Source organism: Macrobrachium nipponense, chromosome 39 (genome assembly GCF_015104395.2).
Source record: "Macrobrachium nipponense isolate FS-2020 chromosome 39, ASM1510439v2, whole genome shotgun sequence".
Lineage (NCBI taxonomy): Eukaryota > Metazoa > Arthropoda > Malacostraca > Decapoda > Palaemonidae > Macrobrachium > Macrobrachium nipponense.
Window position 1 is genome coordinate 12,298,092 of NC_061099.1, and position 18,051 is coordinate 12,316,142.

An 18,051-nucleotide genomic window follows, 5' to 3' on the forward strand; every position below is an offset into this window, starting at 1 on the left:
TCCCTTCTGAAGCTGCAAACTTTCTTAGAACTTCCCCTAGGATCTTGAACGGGGGAAAGGCGTAAGGTCCAGCCCTGTCCAGTCCCCAGAGAAGGTATCTATCGCCACTGCTCCTAGATCCAGAACCGGGGAGCAGTAAAGTGGAAGTCTCTTCGTCCTCGACGTTGCGAAGATGTCCACAAGAGGACGTCCCCACAAACTCCACAGCTCCTGGCATACATCTTGATGAAGGGTCCATTCGGTCGGCAACAGTTGACTTTTGCCGACTAAGGAGGTCTGCACGGGCGTTCTCGACGCCTGCGACGAACCTCGTAAGGATCGTGACGTCCCGTGCTTTCCCCCACAACAAGATCTCCTTCGCTAGAGTGAACAGGGACCGAGAGTGTGTACCTTCCTGCTTCTTGATGTAGGCCAGAGCTGTGGTGTTGTCCGACTTGATTTGCACTATCCGACGAAAGACTTTGTCTTGGAAGAACTGGAGCGCTAGATGAATGGCTGCCAGCTCCTTTGAGTTTATGTGCCAAGACACCTGTTCCCCTCTCCAGGTGCCTGACACTTCTTCCCCCCCAGTGTTGCTCCCCACCCGTGGGTAGACGCGTCGGAGAACAACACTAGATTGGTGCTCTGAGCTTGAGGGAAAATCCCTCCGACGCTTCACAGGATCGAGCCACCACCTTAGGTGACCTTTTACCTCTTTCGAGATCTTCAAGATCATATCTAGATTGTCCTTGTCTTTTCCAGTTGTTGGACAGGAAAAACTGAAGAGGTCTGAGGTGCAGTCTCCCCAGGGAAACAAACTTCTCCAGCGAGGAAATGGTCCCCAGCAGACTCATCCCTGCTGACGTCCCTGGGACGGAAAAGCTCAAAAAGCCACTGAATCCATCTGAATCCCCAAACAATACGATGGACTGCGTTGGGGTCAGATGTGACTTTTCGAAATTCACCAGAAGTCCCAGGGACTTCGCTAATGTCAAAGTATTGTGCAGGTCCTCCAGACACCGGGCTTCCGAAGAGGCTCGAATGAGCCAGTCGTCTAGGTAAAGAGAAATCCTGACGTTTGACAGATGAAGCCACCTCTCCACGTTCTTCATTAACCCTTAAACGCCGACTGGACGTATTTTACATCGACATTTTTTGTCTCTCGGGTGCCGACTGGACGTATTTTACGTCGACATTTTTTGTCTCTCGGGTGCCGACTGGACGTATTTTACGTCGACATTTTTTGTCTCTCGGGTGCCGACTGGACGTATTTTACGTTGACATACAAAAGTTTTTTTTTTTAAATTCACGGAAAAATACTTATAGGCCTACCAGCCTAAAACTTTTGAATCACGCGCCTTGGGGGATGCTGGGAGTTCACGGATCAAGGTGTTGTTTTGTTTACAAATCGTTACGCAGGACGCGCAAGAGTGAATTTCTTTCTTATCGCACTTTGACATAATTTTTGTACATTGTAAATTAGCCGTTACATGAAGTATTATATATGAAAATGTGCGCATTTTTATGTAAAATACAACAATAAATACTCATGATGTAGCTTTTATCAGTTTTGAGATATTTTCATATAAATAACGATAATTGCCAAAATTTCAACCTTCAGTCAACTTTTGACTCTACCGAAATGGTCGAAAAACGCAATTGTAAGCAAAAATTCTTATATTTTAGTAATATTCAATCATTTACCTTAATTTTGCAACTAATTGGAAGTCTCTAGCACAATATTCTGATTTATGGTGAATTTATGAAAAAACTTTTTCCTTATGTCCGCGCGGTAACTCTTCCGAAAAAAATCATACATGCGATTGTGGTAATGTTTGCACCATTTTAAAATTAGCCGTTATATAAAGTTTTATATATGGAAATGTGCGCAATTCCATGCACAATACAACTAAAAAAAAACAACCGATGGTTGTAGCTTTATCAGTTTTGAGATATTTTCATATAACCAAATAACGATAATTGCCAAAATTTCAACCTTCAGTCAAATTTGACTCTACCGAAATGGTCGAAAAACGCAATTGTAGCTAAAAATCTTATATTCTAGTAATATTCAAGCATTTACCTTTATTTGCAACAAATTGGAAGTCTCTAGCACAATATTTTGATTTATGGCGAATTTATGACATAACATTTTCTTTACATCCGCACGGTAACTCTTCCAAAAAATCATACGTGCGATTGTGGTAATGTTTGCACCATTTTAAATTAGCCGTTTACATAAAAGTTTTTTTATATATGAAAATGTGCGCAATTTCATGTAGAATACAACAAAAAATATTGAAGGTTGTAGCTTTTCCTCATTTTTGAAATATTTGCAATATAAATCACGATAAATAGAAAAAAAAAACCACGTTCAGGTCCAACTTTGACTCTACCGAAATGGTCGAAAAACGCGAATTGTAAGCTAAAACTCTTACAGTTTAGTAATATTCAGTCATTTATCTTCATCTTGAAACAAATTCGAAGTCTCTAGCAAAATATTTAGATTTTATGGGTGAATTTAAAAAAATCTTTCCTTCCCTCCGCGCGCGGATTCTCCGCCACAAATCTCCGAAATGCGTACGTACCATTCTCGGAATATTTGCTCCATTTCATATTAGGCATTTCATAAAGTTTTATACATGAAAATGTGTGCAATTTCAGTAGATAAAATAAAAAATATTTGAAGGTTGTAGCTTTTCTTATTTCCGAAATAATTGCATATAAAAAATATATATAAAAAAATTCGAACATTCGGTCAACTTTAACTCGTCAGATATGGTCAAAAACTGCAATTGTAAGCTAATACTCTTACAGTATAGTAATATTCAATCATTTGTCTTAATTTTGAAAGAAATTGGAAGTCTCTAGGACATTATTTAGATTTATGGTGAATTTTTTTGAAAAAAATATTTGTTTACGTCCGCGCGTTACGAATTCATACATTATTTTGTGATATATTTTCTCTGAGTTGCTTTTATCGTTTTACAATGTGTTTTACATACCAAATGATTGCAATTTAGTGTACATTACAACGAAAAAAAAAGAAGTACTTGTTACCTTTAACTGTTTTTGCGCACAGCGCGATTTGAATACAATTATATATAAATTCGTTTTGCGCTATCATATATCGCATTATTTATATATGATAATGATATTTTTTTCATTTCTGATGGTTGCATACTAAACTTCAGCCGATGACAAAAAAAAGGACCAAAATTAACTCTTAATCATCTTGAAAACTAAGCGCGCTGTGATTTTTTTGTTTTTTGAAAAAAATATTTTTTCCGCTTCCGCGCTCACTCTGAAACACCTCCGGCACACGGGAGACAATTTTTTTTATACCGCTTCGGCGTTAGAGGGTTAAAAAGGTGAAGATCATCGGGGCCGTGCTCAACCCGAAGCAAAGAGCCCTGAATTGGAATACCTTCCCCTTCAGGACAACCCGCAGGTACTTCATCGACTGGGGATGGATCGGGACATGAAAATAGGCGTCCTGAAGATCTAATGACACCATCCAATCGCCCGGTCTAAGGCCCCAAGGAACTGACTGAGGTCATCTCCATCTTGACCTCTGTTTCTCCACAAAGAGGTATTCCAGACTGCTTACGTCTAACACCTGTCGCCAACCTCCCCAGAACTGCTTCGGCACCAGGTACAACCTGTAAAAAAGCTAAAAAGGCCCGGGGATTCTATGTCCCCAATAAGCCTGTCTACTGCTCACTTTTTGAGCATCTGCTCGAGCAGATCGTAAAGAATCTGTTGCTTCTCCCGATGGTAAGAGGGCGACAGATCCCTGGGTGTCGTGCACAGCGGGGGCAGCTTCAGGAAAGGGATCATGTAGCCTTCTCGATGATGTTGAGCGACCAGCTGTCCGCATCTCTCTCTCTCCAGGCTTCCGCAAATAAACGAAGGCTGGCTCCTACCGGTGACTGAAGGACTGCGTTCTCATTTCTTGCCCCTGGGTTTCGAAGGGGCTCTGCCTCTGGGAAGGCCTCTTCCTCGAGGAGACGGTCTCGAGGAAGATCCGCCTCGAAAGGGCTTCTGCTTCTCTGCAGCTTGAACTCCTGAAGACGTTGAAGAAACTGCAGGACGTCGAGAAGATTGAGCAAGCAGGTCCTGTGTTGCTTTCTCTTGCAAGCTGACGGCAAGATCTTTGACCATAGCCTGGGGAAAGAGATGGCTCGAAAGAGGGGCAAAAAACAATTCCGCCCTCTGCGAGGGAGAAACCTACTTCGCCGTAAAATTACAGAACAGCGCTCTCTTTTTCAAGAATCCTGTGCAAAAGTGCGAAGCCAGCTCCTCCGAGCCATCCCTGACGGCCTTGTCCATACACGCCATGACGCTGGACAGCTCCCCAAGGCTAATCGAGTCTGGACTATGCGACTGGGTATCCAGCACCCCCCAGCACCAGTCCAAGAAGTTAAACACTTCTAAAGTACGAAAGAGGCCCTTTAGATGGTGGTCTAATTCCAAAGTTGTCCATGTCACTTTCGCGGATGAGAGAAGCGACCTCCTCGATGCATCCACCAGGCTGGCGAAGTCCCCCTGAGCAGAAGAGGGAACTCTCAGTCCGACGTCCTCTCCTGTTTCGTACCACATACCTGCCTTGCCGCTAAGTCTTGACGGCGGTAGGGCAAAAGAGGTCTTCCCTTGAGCTTTCCTTGACTCCATCCAATCATGGACCTTCCGAAAAGCTCTCTTCGTCGAAAGAGACTTCTTCATCTTAACGAAACCCAGGGACTTGCTGGCTTTCGAAGACGATAACTGAGAAGGTGGAGAGCGAGGAGCAGAGGGTTGAAAATATCCCCAAACGAGCGGCGGAGAAGGCGGGCCAGACCTGGTAATCAGAAGAAGCAGATGTTGCAGGTTGATCGTCGTTAGCTTCCTCCCGAAGCGCTGCACACCTCACCCTCTTCTGCAGGTAAGGTAGAAGGGACCACCGAAGGAAGAGTAATAGACCTTTCCTTTCGGACCAAGTCTCAAACAAGAGCGTTGCTGAGAAGACGAAGGCAAAGCAGCAGAGTGAGCATCTTCCAAAAACTCTACAGCAGGTTCCGGAACCGAAGTAAAAGCTTCCTGAAGGTGGCTAGCGTCTTGAGGGGCGTCAGAAAGAACGTCCAAGCGTTGGCGAGTGTCCATGTCAGCGTCCACCCGAGTGTCCAGCAAAAAGCGTCATGCCTAGCGTCCTGACGAGCGTCACGGATGGGCGTCATACGGAGCAGCCCCGTGACGCAGCCGAATGAAAAGAGTCCATCTTAGCAGCTTGCGGGGCGTCATGCTTGGTAGCAAGAGAAGCGTCCTTCAGGGAAGAGCGAGACACATCTTGGCGAGCTACTTGACTGTGCGAAGCAGCTTGCACGGGGGCGAGCTTAGCAGGAAGAGCAACATCCTGCTTTGCCAGCTGAGCGAACGTCGTGATCTGGATATGAGCGTCACTCAGCGAAGAGAGGGAGCGTCCTGAGGAGCAGGAAAACAGTCCTTGCTCCGAGAGCAACGATGTTTGCTCCCTCTCGACAGAAGAACGTTTAGAGAAACGTTCCTCGCGCCCTCTAGATAACCGACGAAAATCTAGAGGGCGACGAAACAGGCGCCGAAAGAGAGAGCGAGGAGAAGGCGAGGGAGACTGTCTGGACCTCTTAATCGGCAGTCTGTCATCCTTCCTCCTCCGACAAGGTTCTGCCTCTCTCTTGGACAGCAACGAAGCAAGCTGTTGCTGCATAGAGCGGATGATCTTCTCGGTAGGAGAAGACTCCCTCTCAGGAGAAGGGCTGATCCTGTAAGAAGACGAGGGGCGAGGGGACCCCTTCTCCTTCTCACAGGAACTGCCACAGTAACGATCCCTGGAGCGACTGGGGCGCTCGAAGGCGTCATCATCGGATGACGTCCTAGTCCTCTTCTGCGGCAGGAAGGGCAGCGAAACTATCCAGGGAGGACTGTAGATCAGCAGAAAGCGAAAAGGACGTAAAGCGTCCTGCTCTCTAAAGCTCCTCTTCAACAGGCGGGGAGAGTCGACCGAGAACTCCACGCCTTGCGACGGGGAGGGGAGGGTGCCTCGGAGGACAATAAGCACTCTTAAGGAGACGCGCACGCTCCTTGGCGCCTGGACCTGGGAGCGTCAACAGTTACTGCCGAAGGGACGCCAGAATCGGTGGGGTTCCCCGTAACCCTCCTTCGGCTTTCGACATGCCCACCCCCTCTCTCCCTGTATCCTGGGAGTCCAGCAGAGGTCCAGGGCCTAGAGGCATTGTAGGGCCGATCTGACGCCCCCTCCACAACACTAGGGGCACTATCACTGCACTTCACTGCACTATGATCACTTGTACCTTCCAAGGCGAGCACTTTAGATTCCAGATTACGCAGCGAATCAAGAATCACAGAAAGGGCATTACCCTCCACAGACACCATTTCAGGGCCCGAAGGCGACACTATAGGGTTAGGAGTTGCAAGTGCTACTGGAGGGTTAGCAGGAGAAACATTAACGCCCTGACGTCTACTGTCTGACATACTTCTGGAGGAAGACCTCCTGATCCTATCACGCTCTAACTTGCGCACATAGGATTCATACGCCTTCCAAACCGAATCAGACTTTCACACTCCTTACAACGATCATCAAACATACACAAATGTCCCCTACAATTCTTGCATACTGTGGGGGTCTACCGAAGCTTTCGGTAGCCTCAACTTACATTCATCCTTTACAACATACCCTGGCGCTAGCCGAACTAGACCCCAGATATCTTAGTTTAAGGAAAATCAAGCCAATATCTAAAATAGTCCACAAATAACGTGTGGCCCTAGCCACAGATCCAAAGTCAAAACCAAAGTCAATCAGGATACTTAAGTAGCGAGAAGTTTTCAAAATCCTAAGACGGAGGTACTGAAAAACAGATGTTTACAGTACCGGCGAGACAAAATCCTGAATAGAAAATGGAATGGTTTCCTGATACCCGCCTCCCAGCGGCGGGAATGGGTACTAACCACCTGACTCCCACTACGTGTGTCGTAAGTTTTGAAATTCTGTCAGATTTTGGAGAATACAGCTATATATATACTGACAGGTAAGCTTCATGAACAATTACTTTTCATGTTCTTATTATGTTCAATTCTAAATGAGGTGCATAACCAAGTCACTAACCTGTGTGCTGGGGTACTAGGCATTAGTAAATCCACTCCCATGTGATGATGCAAGTGCTGCGCTGGCGCATGAGCAGCACTGTGCGCTGCATTCGGAGGTGTCGACTGAATATCCATCGGTGTTGCAGCTGGAGGTGTCGTACTTGGTGGTGGAGCTGGTTGGTCTGCATTTGCTGAGGTAGATGAAGATTGAGAAGTGGCAACTTGATGAGGTGTGCTATGCGAAGCTACAGTAGTGACAGGTGCGCCAGGATGGTTATGCTGATTAACGTCCTGTGGGAGAGTGACTGGCCTTGCGAGAGCTGGGGCAATGGGGTCTCGCAAACGAGGATCCATCCGTCGTCTCTGTATCTCCTGAAACCGTTGCTGACTGTGCCATATCCTCTGATGAAGGGGATTCAACCTGGAGATAGATGGGTGCGCTGGGTACGAGGCAGTCGTAGCTAAACTAGTTGGGGGGTATGGAGGAAACAGAGGATGAGCAGGAAGAGCTGAATAATATAACGGTGATTCTGGTGGATAATAGTGATGGTGGTGATGGTGATGTCCTAAACCAGGGGTGATACTGTGATGGTGGTGGTGATGGTGATGATGAGGCGAGTGCTGTGGGTAAACACATGCTCCGTAGCAATTTCCACGATGATCCATGGTGTAGCTGGCTGTACCACTTGCGCTGAGTCCAATAGACCCCAGTGTCGGGCCATTTTGGCAAGAGCATGGTGTATTCTGTGCAGGTTCTGAATTATGATGACCCCTACACATGCCAACACCAGTACTTGCCCCTGCTGCAGCTGCTGCGGCTGCTGCTGCTGCTGCGGCTGCATGGGCATTGTGAGCCGGTAACCTAACCATTAAATGGGGCATTCCATATCCACTTGAAGAAGCAACTGCACAAGATGATGTCGATGACGACGACGATGACGAAGGGACCTGGTGTGTTGTAGGTGCAGCTTGGGGTGTTGGACCAGTAGTAGAAACAAGTACTTCATCATCACTTTCATTTGTTAGATCAACAACATCGACGGATCGATTTCTTCGAACTGCACGATGAACACTCACTACCTCAATGCATGAATCTGTATCGGAGTCAGAATCTGACGATGAAACCCAGTCAAGTTGCAAATCTGGTGCGGTGGGACCATCATCAACCTTAGAATGTCTTGTGTTGCGAACAGGCAAATGAACGTCTCCATCTTCATCTTCGCTGTCATCATTTTGATGCAGAGTGTGAGTACTTCCCCAACCGTTACGACGAGGCTCCATTCGCCCTCGCTGACTCTTTCCACGACTGCCCTCGGCACCGGCGCTGTGGACACGTTTCCTCCGAACTTCATTGTCCCCCGTGTCACAACTGGTGCTCCCCCCTGATGATGAGGAACCTGAGCTGCTAGAGCTGCTGCTACTGCTGCTGCTACTACTACTGCTGCTGCTGCTGCTACTGCTACTACTGCTGCTGCTGCTGCTACTAACAGTTCCACTATTGCTATGATTGCTAATGCTACTACTGGCATCACCTCCCATTGTAACATCACTCAGCAAACTGAGATGATTGCTAACATTTTGTGGGTATCCCTGACTTTCGGAATAATCAGGAGTTGGTCCGTAAGTTGCCGTAGCAGTACTACTGAAAGCAAGACCAGAAGGATTACTACTGAAATCCATGGGTGCTTGTGTATCCCCAAATGCAAGGGGTGCACTGGATGCTTCAACATAAGATGCATTATCCACCTTGGATGAGGTAGGAGGCCCAGCAGGCAGAGCAGAACCTGTACCAGTTCCAGGATACTGTGGTGAACTGGTGGCACTTAAGCTTCCTAAAATGTCATAGTATTCGTCCGGAGAGCGAAACGGCTGGGGTCCACCATAGAAGGCACCGCTGCCAGACGGCAGGGGCACGTCATCCATCGCCTGTAGATGTTCTGAAGGAAAGCTGGGGTAGTATGTACCCCGTAAACCACTACTACCTCCACGATCCAATTTCACAGACTCTGTTCCACAGCGCTGTGCACTTTCTTCACTGCTACATCCAATCTCATTTATTTCTGCCAATGAACAATCAAGAAAAAAAATTAAGGTTTCTTAATGAATTTGACAAGGATACCAAATATATATACAATTTACAATCATCTATATGCTCCATAAATCTAATTACTAACTATTTTTTCCAATAATGAAGTGATTGAAGCCAGATGAGACCCACTTACAAGGAAAGTCCCAACCTATAATGCAAAATCTCCCATACAAACTTTGTATTAAGCATACATCATAACAACTCAATAAATGATTACATGAAATCCGTAAAAAAGGTCTGTATTTTGCATCTTTTCATGGAACAGCAAAGGACATTCATACTTTTTAAGTGCCACTGCTTGAGACTTAGAAGTAAACTTGCCATTGAAAATGAATGGGCATAGAAATCTCATAGAAGTAGTATCGAACACTCTTGTGGCATTTACAAACCTATTTGATTCAATACACTGTATCCAAAGCACCACACAACAAGAACACTGAGAGGGAAAACGAATTGCTACTCTGGTGAAAACCTACTTCCTTTTAAGCGTAAAAGGCAACTTTGAGCATGGTCAAAATGGACACTATCAAGCAAGACTTTTATTTGTGTTATCTTTCTGGCCAAGATCATCAAGACAGCACAGGAGAGTGAGGGCATCCAAGCAATTTGTGCATAGAAGTGATATTCTGTAAGTGGTTTTTTTTTCCAAGTTCCATTACTGGCAGTTCAGTAATCTAAAATGTTATCTAGTTTTGATTATTTTATAAATATGGACCCCGCAAATGATTAATAATACGTATCCTATTTTGCCAAATGCATTCATTACTGGGATGTTGTCTCTTCAACCCTTAACAAATGACATGAAAACTATATTATGGCAACAGAAAAATTGACAATTCAGCCAAACAGTTATTATTAAGAATTAAAATGGACAAAAAACCCTGCTTTCTATGAAGATTCACAAGTTTATTTAAATTGAGTTAACAGAAGCAACACAGCATATAACCTAACCACCTGGGGGTGGGCAAACAAGTCCTTATGGGTGCCGGTCCCAAGCCCGGATAAATAGGGAGGGTTGGTGTCAGGAGGGGCATCCGGCTGTAAAAATCTGTCAACAACGCACGAGACATCACCCTAACTTTGTGGTAAGGCGAGGGCTACTGCATCAGAAGTGGGTGCAGCTAAAGAAGCGAGCTCACATTGGGTTTAGAGTATGTCAGCTTAATATTGGGTCCATGACTGGGAGAGGTAGAGGATTGGCCAACTTGATGAGAGAAAAGAAAGTAGATGTTATGTGTGTGCAAGAAATGCGATGGAAAGGAAATAAAGCTAAAGAGTTGGGTGATGGATATAAGCTATTCTGTAGTGGAGCAAATAAACAAGGTAGAAATGGAGTTGGCATAGTACTGTCTAGTGAACTGAAGAATACAGTGATAGAAGTGCATAGAAAGAATGACCGTATCATCAGATTGAAGATATGTTATGGAGGAAAGATTCTGAATATTATAAGTGCATATGCACCACAAGTTGGTTGCACAGAAGAGAAGGGAAATTTCTGGAGAGACATGGATGGAATAATGCAAGAACTGGAATAACATGAGAGGGTGATAGTGGGGGCAGATTTGAATAGCCATGTCGGAAGTGAAAATGAGGCGATTGGTCAGGTGCATGGGGGCCATGGAATTGGGGAGAGAAACCCAGAAGGAGAGAGTGTAGTGGATTTTGCTGTGTCATTCGACATGGCAATAGTAAACACATTCTTTAAGAAGAAAAGGGAACTCCTAATAACATATAGGAGTGGGGGAAGATGCTCCCAGATAGACTACTTCCTATATAAAAGGAGGATCACCTGAAGATTAGCGACCCCTAAGACCTCTCCTGAGGAAAAGCGACCCCAATACTTTCCTCCTGAAGAAAAGCGACCCCAATATTTTCCACCTGAAGATAAACGACCCCTGCTTGTTGGTGTCTCCAATCTTCAGGTGACCCACTTTGGCTCATAATATTATAGAATAAAGGAGAAAAAAATATATATTCATTAAAAGCTACTTTTTTAAACAATTGTTAAAAACACAAATTTAGACAAACAATCAATAGTTAATTAAAAGTGTATTGTCTTGCAATTTCAGTATAAAAATAATCAAACATACTGTAACCCCTGTGGCTAGTGCGCGCAGCGCAACATTACCTCTTGCCAGAACATACTGAGCTTGCCAAGAATCTTTATATATGCGGATCAGGCGCGAAGCGCCGTTCCACCACGGCCTTACTGTAACCCCTGTTAATTCCTCACCTTAAGAAAAGCGACCCCAATATTTTCCACCCGTAGAAAAGCGACCCCAGCGTGTGTTGGGGTCGCTTTTCTTCAGGTGATCCTAAAAGGATAAAGCTGGTGGAGGACAAGAACTGCAGTTATTCTAGGCAACCATGTAGCCCCCCAACACAGACTGCTATGTATGGATTTGAAGTTAAAAAGAGAAAGAAAAACCAAAGCTAAAGGGATAAAGAAAATTAAATGGTACAAATTAGAGAAGGAAGGAGATAAGAAGAGAGTGTCTAAGAGGAGGGTTTTGGAGGATATTGATATAGGGATTGAAGAAGTTTAAGAATGGTGGGCATGAAATGCAGCAGTAATAAGAAGGCATGGAAAGGAGCTGCTAGGAGAGACATCTGGTATCATATGGGAAGAAAAGGAGAGTTGGTGGTGGGATGAAGACATTGAGAAAGTAGTAAAAGATAGGAAGGAGGCAAAGAAAAGATGGGAAGAGTCACAGTCAGTGGAAGGCAAGAGAGGTTCAGAGAGAAAAACAAGGTGATGAAAACAGTGGTAGACCAAGCTAAAGCAAAGTCGTATGATGATGTGTATAATGAGCTGGGGACAAAGGAAGGATTAAAGAAGATGATCAAGCTATCAAAGGCTAGAAAATAAGAGCACCAAAGATATTACACATATCAAACAAATAAAAGATCAAGATGGTGTAGTACTTAGAAAGGAGGAAGACATTGTGAAGAGATGGAAAGAATATTTCGAACAGTTGTTAAATGAAGAAATTAATAGACTAAGGGAAGATGGGGAAGTGAACATTGGCATGGTAATGAGGTTTTCTAGGCAAGAGGTACTAAATGCACTGAAGATGAAGAATGGGAAGGCAACCGGACCAGACATGATTCATGTGGAGGCATGGAAAGCATTAGGAGATGGAGTGGATGTACCATACAATCTTATGATAAAGATCCTTGAACAGGAAAAGATACCAAATGAGTGGCGTGGGAGTATATTGATCCCCGTTTTTAAAGGGAAAGGCGATGTCCAAGAGTGTGGTAATTATAGGGGCATTAAATTGATGTCCCACACTTTAAAGATACTGGAAAGAATGATAGATGCTAGACTGAGAGAAGAAGTACAGACAGGTAAAGGGAAGATGGGATTTATGAAGGGAAGGGGAACAACAGATGGTATATTTTGTCTGAGGCAACTAATGGAGAAATGTAGGGAAAGGCAAAGGGACCTACATATGGCATTCATTGACCTTGAAAAGGCTTATGACCGAGTCCCGAGACGAGAAGTATGGAGGAGTCTGAGGGAGAAGTACGTGCGACTGATACAATAGATGTACCAGAACGTATTTACCAGAGTGAGGAGCAGTGTTGGGGAGACAGAGGGTTTTGAGCCGAGGGGTATGCTCTGAGCCCATTTATCTTTAACATAGTGATGGACGTTATAATAGAGGAAGTAAAGGAGGCAGTACCATGAAACATATTGTATGCGGAAGATATTGTTCTGTGCGCAGAGAGCAGGGAAGATCTGGAGATGAAATTGGAAAGATGGAGACAAGTACTGGAGGACAGAGGAATGAGAATAAGTAGATCTAAGACAGAATATATGTGTACCACCACTGAGGGGGATGATAGAGAAAGTATTCAGCTTGGTGGAGAACAAATAAAGAGAGTTGATAAGTTTAATTATTTGGGATCTTTTGTTGATGCTGGAGGAAGTATGGAAGAAGTAAAATATCAGGTACAGGCAGGCTGGAACAACTGGAGAGCAGCCTCTGGAATTCTTTGTGACAAGAGTGAAAAATTTCACAAGACGGTGGTAAGAACAGCAATGCTGTATGGTACGGAAACAACAAGCATGAGAAAAACAGAGCAGAAGATGATGGATGTGGCAGAAATGAGAATGCTTAGGTGGATGTCTGGGGTGACAAGAGAGGATAGAATCAGAAATGACTACATAAGGGGGTCGACTATGGTGGTGGAAGTATCAAAGAAAGTGCAGGAGAGGAGGCTGAGATGGTATGGACACCTGTTGAGGAGAGATGAGGACCACACTGGGAGACATACTATGGGGATGGAGGTTAAAGGAAGGAGAGAGAGACCAGGAAAGAGATGGAAGGACTGTGTGAGAGGAGACTTACACGAGATGGGAATTGATGAGGCAGAAGCGCAGGATAGAAATAGATGGAAACGGCTCATCCGAAACGGCGACCCCATAGAAAAATGGGAACCAGCTGGGAAGAAGCAGCAGCAATACAGCATATACAGAATTTTTATCCAACTTCAAATTTAGTGAGGTTATGTGGGCTCAGCTACCATTTGTTAGAAAGAAGAGCTAAAAATGACAATTTGTCCAAAATTGCATTTTTTCCTAACTATACAAAACCTGAGTCCTTTTACAATAGGAAGGTACTAGCGGCAGCTGGATAAGGTCGTAAGCTTTCGAACAAGGGGTTCGGTAGTTAACTGCTTGTCCGACAGCGCGCGCAGCGCGACTGGTAGGTAAACAAATCAAACTTTTGCTTTTTTTGGCCCCAAGCAAAAACTGCAGAGTGAGGGTGGCATGAGGGTGGGGCTATGTGTAAAAGGACCTCAGGTTTTTTTGTATAGTTAGGAAAAAATGCAATTTTGGACAAATTGTCATTTGTTCCGACACGGCATACAAACCTTTCGGTCCCCTTTACAATAGGAAGACTCACTTCTTGGTGGGAGGAATCTGAGTCTTTTGTGAACAGACTGGTGTTCGCCCAACCTTGATGCCTCCCCCTGGTCGTAAGAGCGAGGGAGGGGATCCAAGCCTCTGTCCGATTGATCGGGTGTGCACCGCAGGATCAATGGTCAGACCTCTGGAACCAAGTACTAAGAGAGAGGCAAGCGTATCTCTTCGTACCCGCAAACAAGAAAAACAAGTTTCCTATTTTGCAGAGGCAACATAAAGTTATGGGTTTGTCTCTTGTTGGCATTCCCCCCCGCCCCTCCCCCCCCCCTTGTAGGAGGTAAGAAGTGGTGGATATTCGCTCCCATCCCTAGTGAAAGGGATAGGATGGGGCTCTTGTCGAGTAGCTCACCGGCATCTCGTCCTTATCCAGCAAGGTGATGACCGTATCCCTCTACCCACAGAGAGGGGGATGGATAGGAAAGAGAGCCGTCACTCGTCTCATTCACTTATCTTATTCTTACAGTCACACCAGGGACTCGATGCTGTTCAGCCTGCTAGGGTCTGGGTTAGCTAGACAACGTGTTAGCAGCCACCACGGGTCCTAAGGAAAAACGATTCCAAGGCCCTGTGGGCAATATCCAAAAGGTAGAAGGAGGTGCCGGTGGTCTGGTTGTACCAACCCCTGCCTTCAGTACCTGCGCCATGGAGAGTTCTTGTGTAACTCGAGGGAGTGTAACTTCTAGGTCATCTTTGGTGCTGACGAAGAGTCTTCAACACTCATCCTGGATGTCGAGTTTCTTCAGAAGGCGCGGTCGCGCTTTCACAGGACAAAGCAGCATCTCCTTCGCATCGAAGGCGGTGAAGTCCAGGGTTAGGGGAGGGATTGTGAAGGACTCTAACCGATCGTCAGAACCGAAGGGTTCAGAGTCCTTCGCTACGATTCGGTACGAAATCGAGCGTCACGAATCCCCATCCCCTGGATGCTTGACTTTGCAGGAAAAGTCATGCAATTACCTCAGAGGAAAAGAAGGGAATGGTCGTATGACCTATCCCTCTTTCTCGACTTCGTGATGTCCTGTACCCAACTGGTCTATCCGTCTGCAGCGAGTTATTGTTCTCGGTAGTGATAGGACACCGACACTCAATGTGGGTGTCCGATGGTATGGGTACTGTGACAGCCCGTTAGGACGAAGAAAAGATTGTTTTTATGGAACAACCGAACTAGTCCACAGCGAAGTTCGTAACAGACTTTGGCGCACTGACAGCTGCCGACTTGACTGCGTTCGGTAGGAGGCAATTGTCCAAGCACCCGACGTCACGTGACCTTCGCCTTAAAAGGTTTATGCCAGAGACTAAACAAATAATTTGTTCGTCACCGATGCCAGAAGGCAAGGTGATGACTCTTTTAAGGCATGTGCCCAACAGGCGAAAGTCAATTGCCTTCTAGAGACCGAGTCCTTGATGGCAAGATATCTCATAGTATAGTTGATTCTCGGCTAAGGAGAAACAACACTATGTGTCGTTGAAGACGAAGGTGTACAGAAAAATGCAACCTACGTCTTCGCAGCTGAACCGAGAGAAGGATTCTCAAGATTCTGAACCTGTGCTACAAAGACTGAGAACGCTAACCGCTATTCATTGCTGTCCGGTGAGGATCGTAGTTGCAATAAAGCGGAGCGCTTTTCAGTAATGAAGACAAGGAAATACTGCCTGAAGAACTGCTTCTCATGGGCCTGAACATTTGGAAGTAGAGCTGTCAGGTCGAGAGTAGGCGATGTCTTCTGACATATCTGTTAATTCGGGGCAGACAATGAATAATTGCACACCTACGAATACGAGATATTTTGAAGACAAACTCAGATGTCTGCAAAAATCATTCGCATTATCGCGGTGCGATGCAGCGGTTGACTAGTACAGACTTCTGTTTACCGTGCGGTAAACAGAAAGATGAAAGAGTCCAAGAGATATCCTCTGTTGAAAATTCTCGCAATGTCGAAGGCGATGAAATCGAGCGTCACAGCAGTAGATGGTCCTTCATTATTGCGAGAATCCCCGTTAATCAGAGGGGGGGGGGGGGGACCTAAGTCCATGATTGTTGGGCAGAGATACGGTTCGGTAGTCAATCAAACCAGGGGAGAGAGAGATGTAAACCGACCGTGCATCTCCGAGACCTAGCTGATACTGAGCCGCTATCAGGCAGTTCAATACGCAGTAGCTCTCGGTGACTCGTCATCCTGAGTTGCCAGGTAATCCATTATTCCACGAAGGAATGCGTTCGGCTAGAAACCATCGAGCATAAAGAATACGCTTCGAGCATTATATTTAAACGAAACGGATTTCGGCAAATACAAAAGCTGATTTGGTGTTGTCATGACAATACCAAGTATCTAAAATCGAAACTGATAACTGCTGGGAGGTTGCAGGCAACCCCGAGTTGCAGTTCAATTAAGATACAATTCGTCTCGGTCACAAACCGTAGAGTTAACTACGGTATGCGCTACCCCCCGGACAATTCAACTGTTAAAAGAATCATGTCGCGAGGGTAATATACGTAGTATATTTGTAGGTTCTGTACCACGACCTCCATCCTAAATTCTTTTCCCCTCGAGGAACGAGAATAAGGATTTGGAGGATCGACCGCCTTCGTTCTCTAGTCAAGAGAGTGAAGGAGAAGTCTTTCCCAAAGGAAAGCTTCAATGGTGAACAGAATACCGAAGACGATAGTTCAAGCCAAACTGGAAGTTCCCGTCCGTTCTTCTCTATTCTCAGGTTAAAAGCCTACTGTGAGATACTCTTCTTTCAGCAGCAAGTCTTCTTCCAAATGCTAGAAATTACAGGAATTCGAGCATAAGCGAGGTTGCCCAGTTATCGTGTAACAATTATCGGGGATTCTCGCTCACTTTGGACCGTGGTCTCGCCTAAGTGTTTGGAGATCGTAAAAACTCGAACACTCTGAGTGCGCTAGAAATTCCGTAGAATTCTAAGCCACTCTGCGAAACCCCCCACCGAATTCGTCAAACGATATCGGCTGGTGGTCCTCTCGATTCCCGTAGGAATCGAGAAAGGGGCAGGATCCCTCCTCAACGACCGGGGCTTACGTCAGGTAGGACCCGAAGGTCCCCCCGGTAGCGCAGCCCCTAACGTGGGATCTTACAGAGAAATCTCTGTAGGATCCCTCCCTTTCCCTCGTAGCCGTAAGGAGAGGAGGGAATGGGGGAGGAATGGATACTGGCCTCGCCTTCCCAGCGGAACTAGCAGTTGGAGAAGAAAAGGAGCAGCCATCGCCGCCTCTCAGAGCCTGGGAAAACGTATCGTCAGGAGAAAACGTTTTCCCGAGGAGGGTTGACGAACTCATACTGTAGGTAAGGATCTGCCGCCACTGTGAACGTCGTCTGGGTGGGCTGATCAACACTGACAGGAGAGAGCCGATACCGTCCTCCGACTCATTCCAGTCCTCGTCGAGGTCGAAACCTCTCAGGAGGACCGAATGGGGTATTCAAATACGTGTCCGAAGACACGTGAAACGCCTCTGTCGCAGTAGAGGAGGTGAAAGTAGCTTGTTCGACCGGCCAGAACTGAGAGAGCCTCATTGTCCGGAGACGAGAGACTACCTGGTTCAACACAGTCGGCAGCTCCGATCGCGGCAGAGCCCACCGTCGATTTGGGTTCTCTCGGGACCCCCCAAAACGACTCGAGCCGAGACGTGGCTCTGATGGTGGGAGCGGCGATCCTTCCCCGATCGTTGTGCTGACGAATCAGCGCCATAAACCTCGGCAAAGTTCCTCTGGATCTCGGAAGTCACAGCATCTTGCCAGAGTGGGACCGTTAAGCCCTTCGAACAAGAGCATTTCCGAGAACCTTCCTCCCTAAGGGAGGGGGAACAGCGACAGCCCTCTCGGTCTTCCCCATCCACTTGCGATACGTCCCTGGCCGGTCCAAGAACCGTGCCTGGCACGTAGGGCGTCGTGGTGGGATGGGGGATGATGGG

The 18,051-nt window shown here is 46.0% G+C and overlaps 1 protein-coding gene across 1 annotated transcript in view; it reads right to left on the reverse strand.

Annotated features, from left to right (window-relative positions):
- LOC135210130 (E3 ubiquitin-protein ligase Arkadia-like) overlaps window positions 1–18,051 on the reverse strand; it is a 61,532-nt gene that overhangs the window by 30,104 nt on the left and 13,377 nt on the right. The window contains exon 3 of the mRNA XM_064242948.1: window positions 7,118–9,158. Coding sequence (XP_064099018.1) covers window positions 7,118–9,158 — 2,041 coding nt within the window. The remainder of the gene's footprint in view (window positions 1–7,117; window positions 9,159–18,051) is intronic.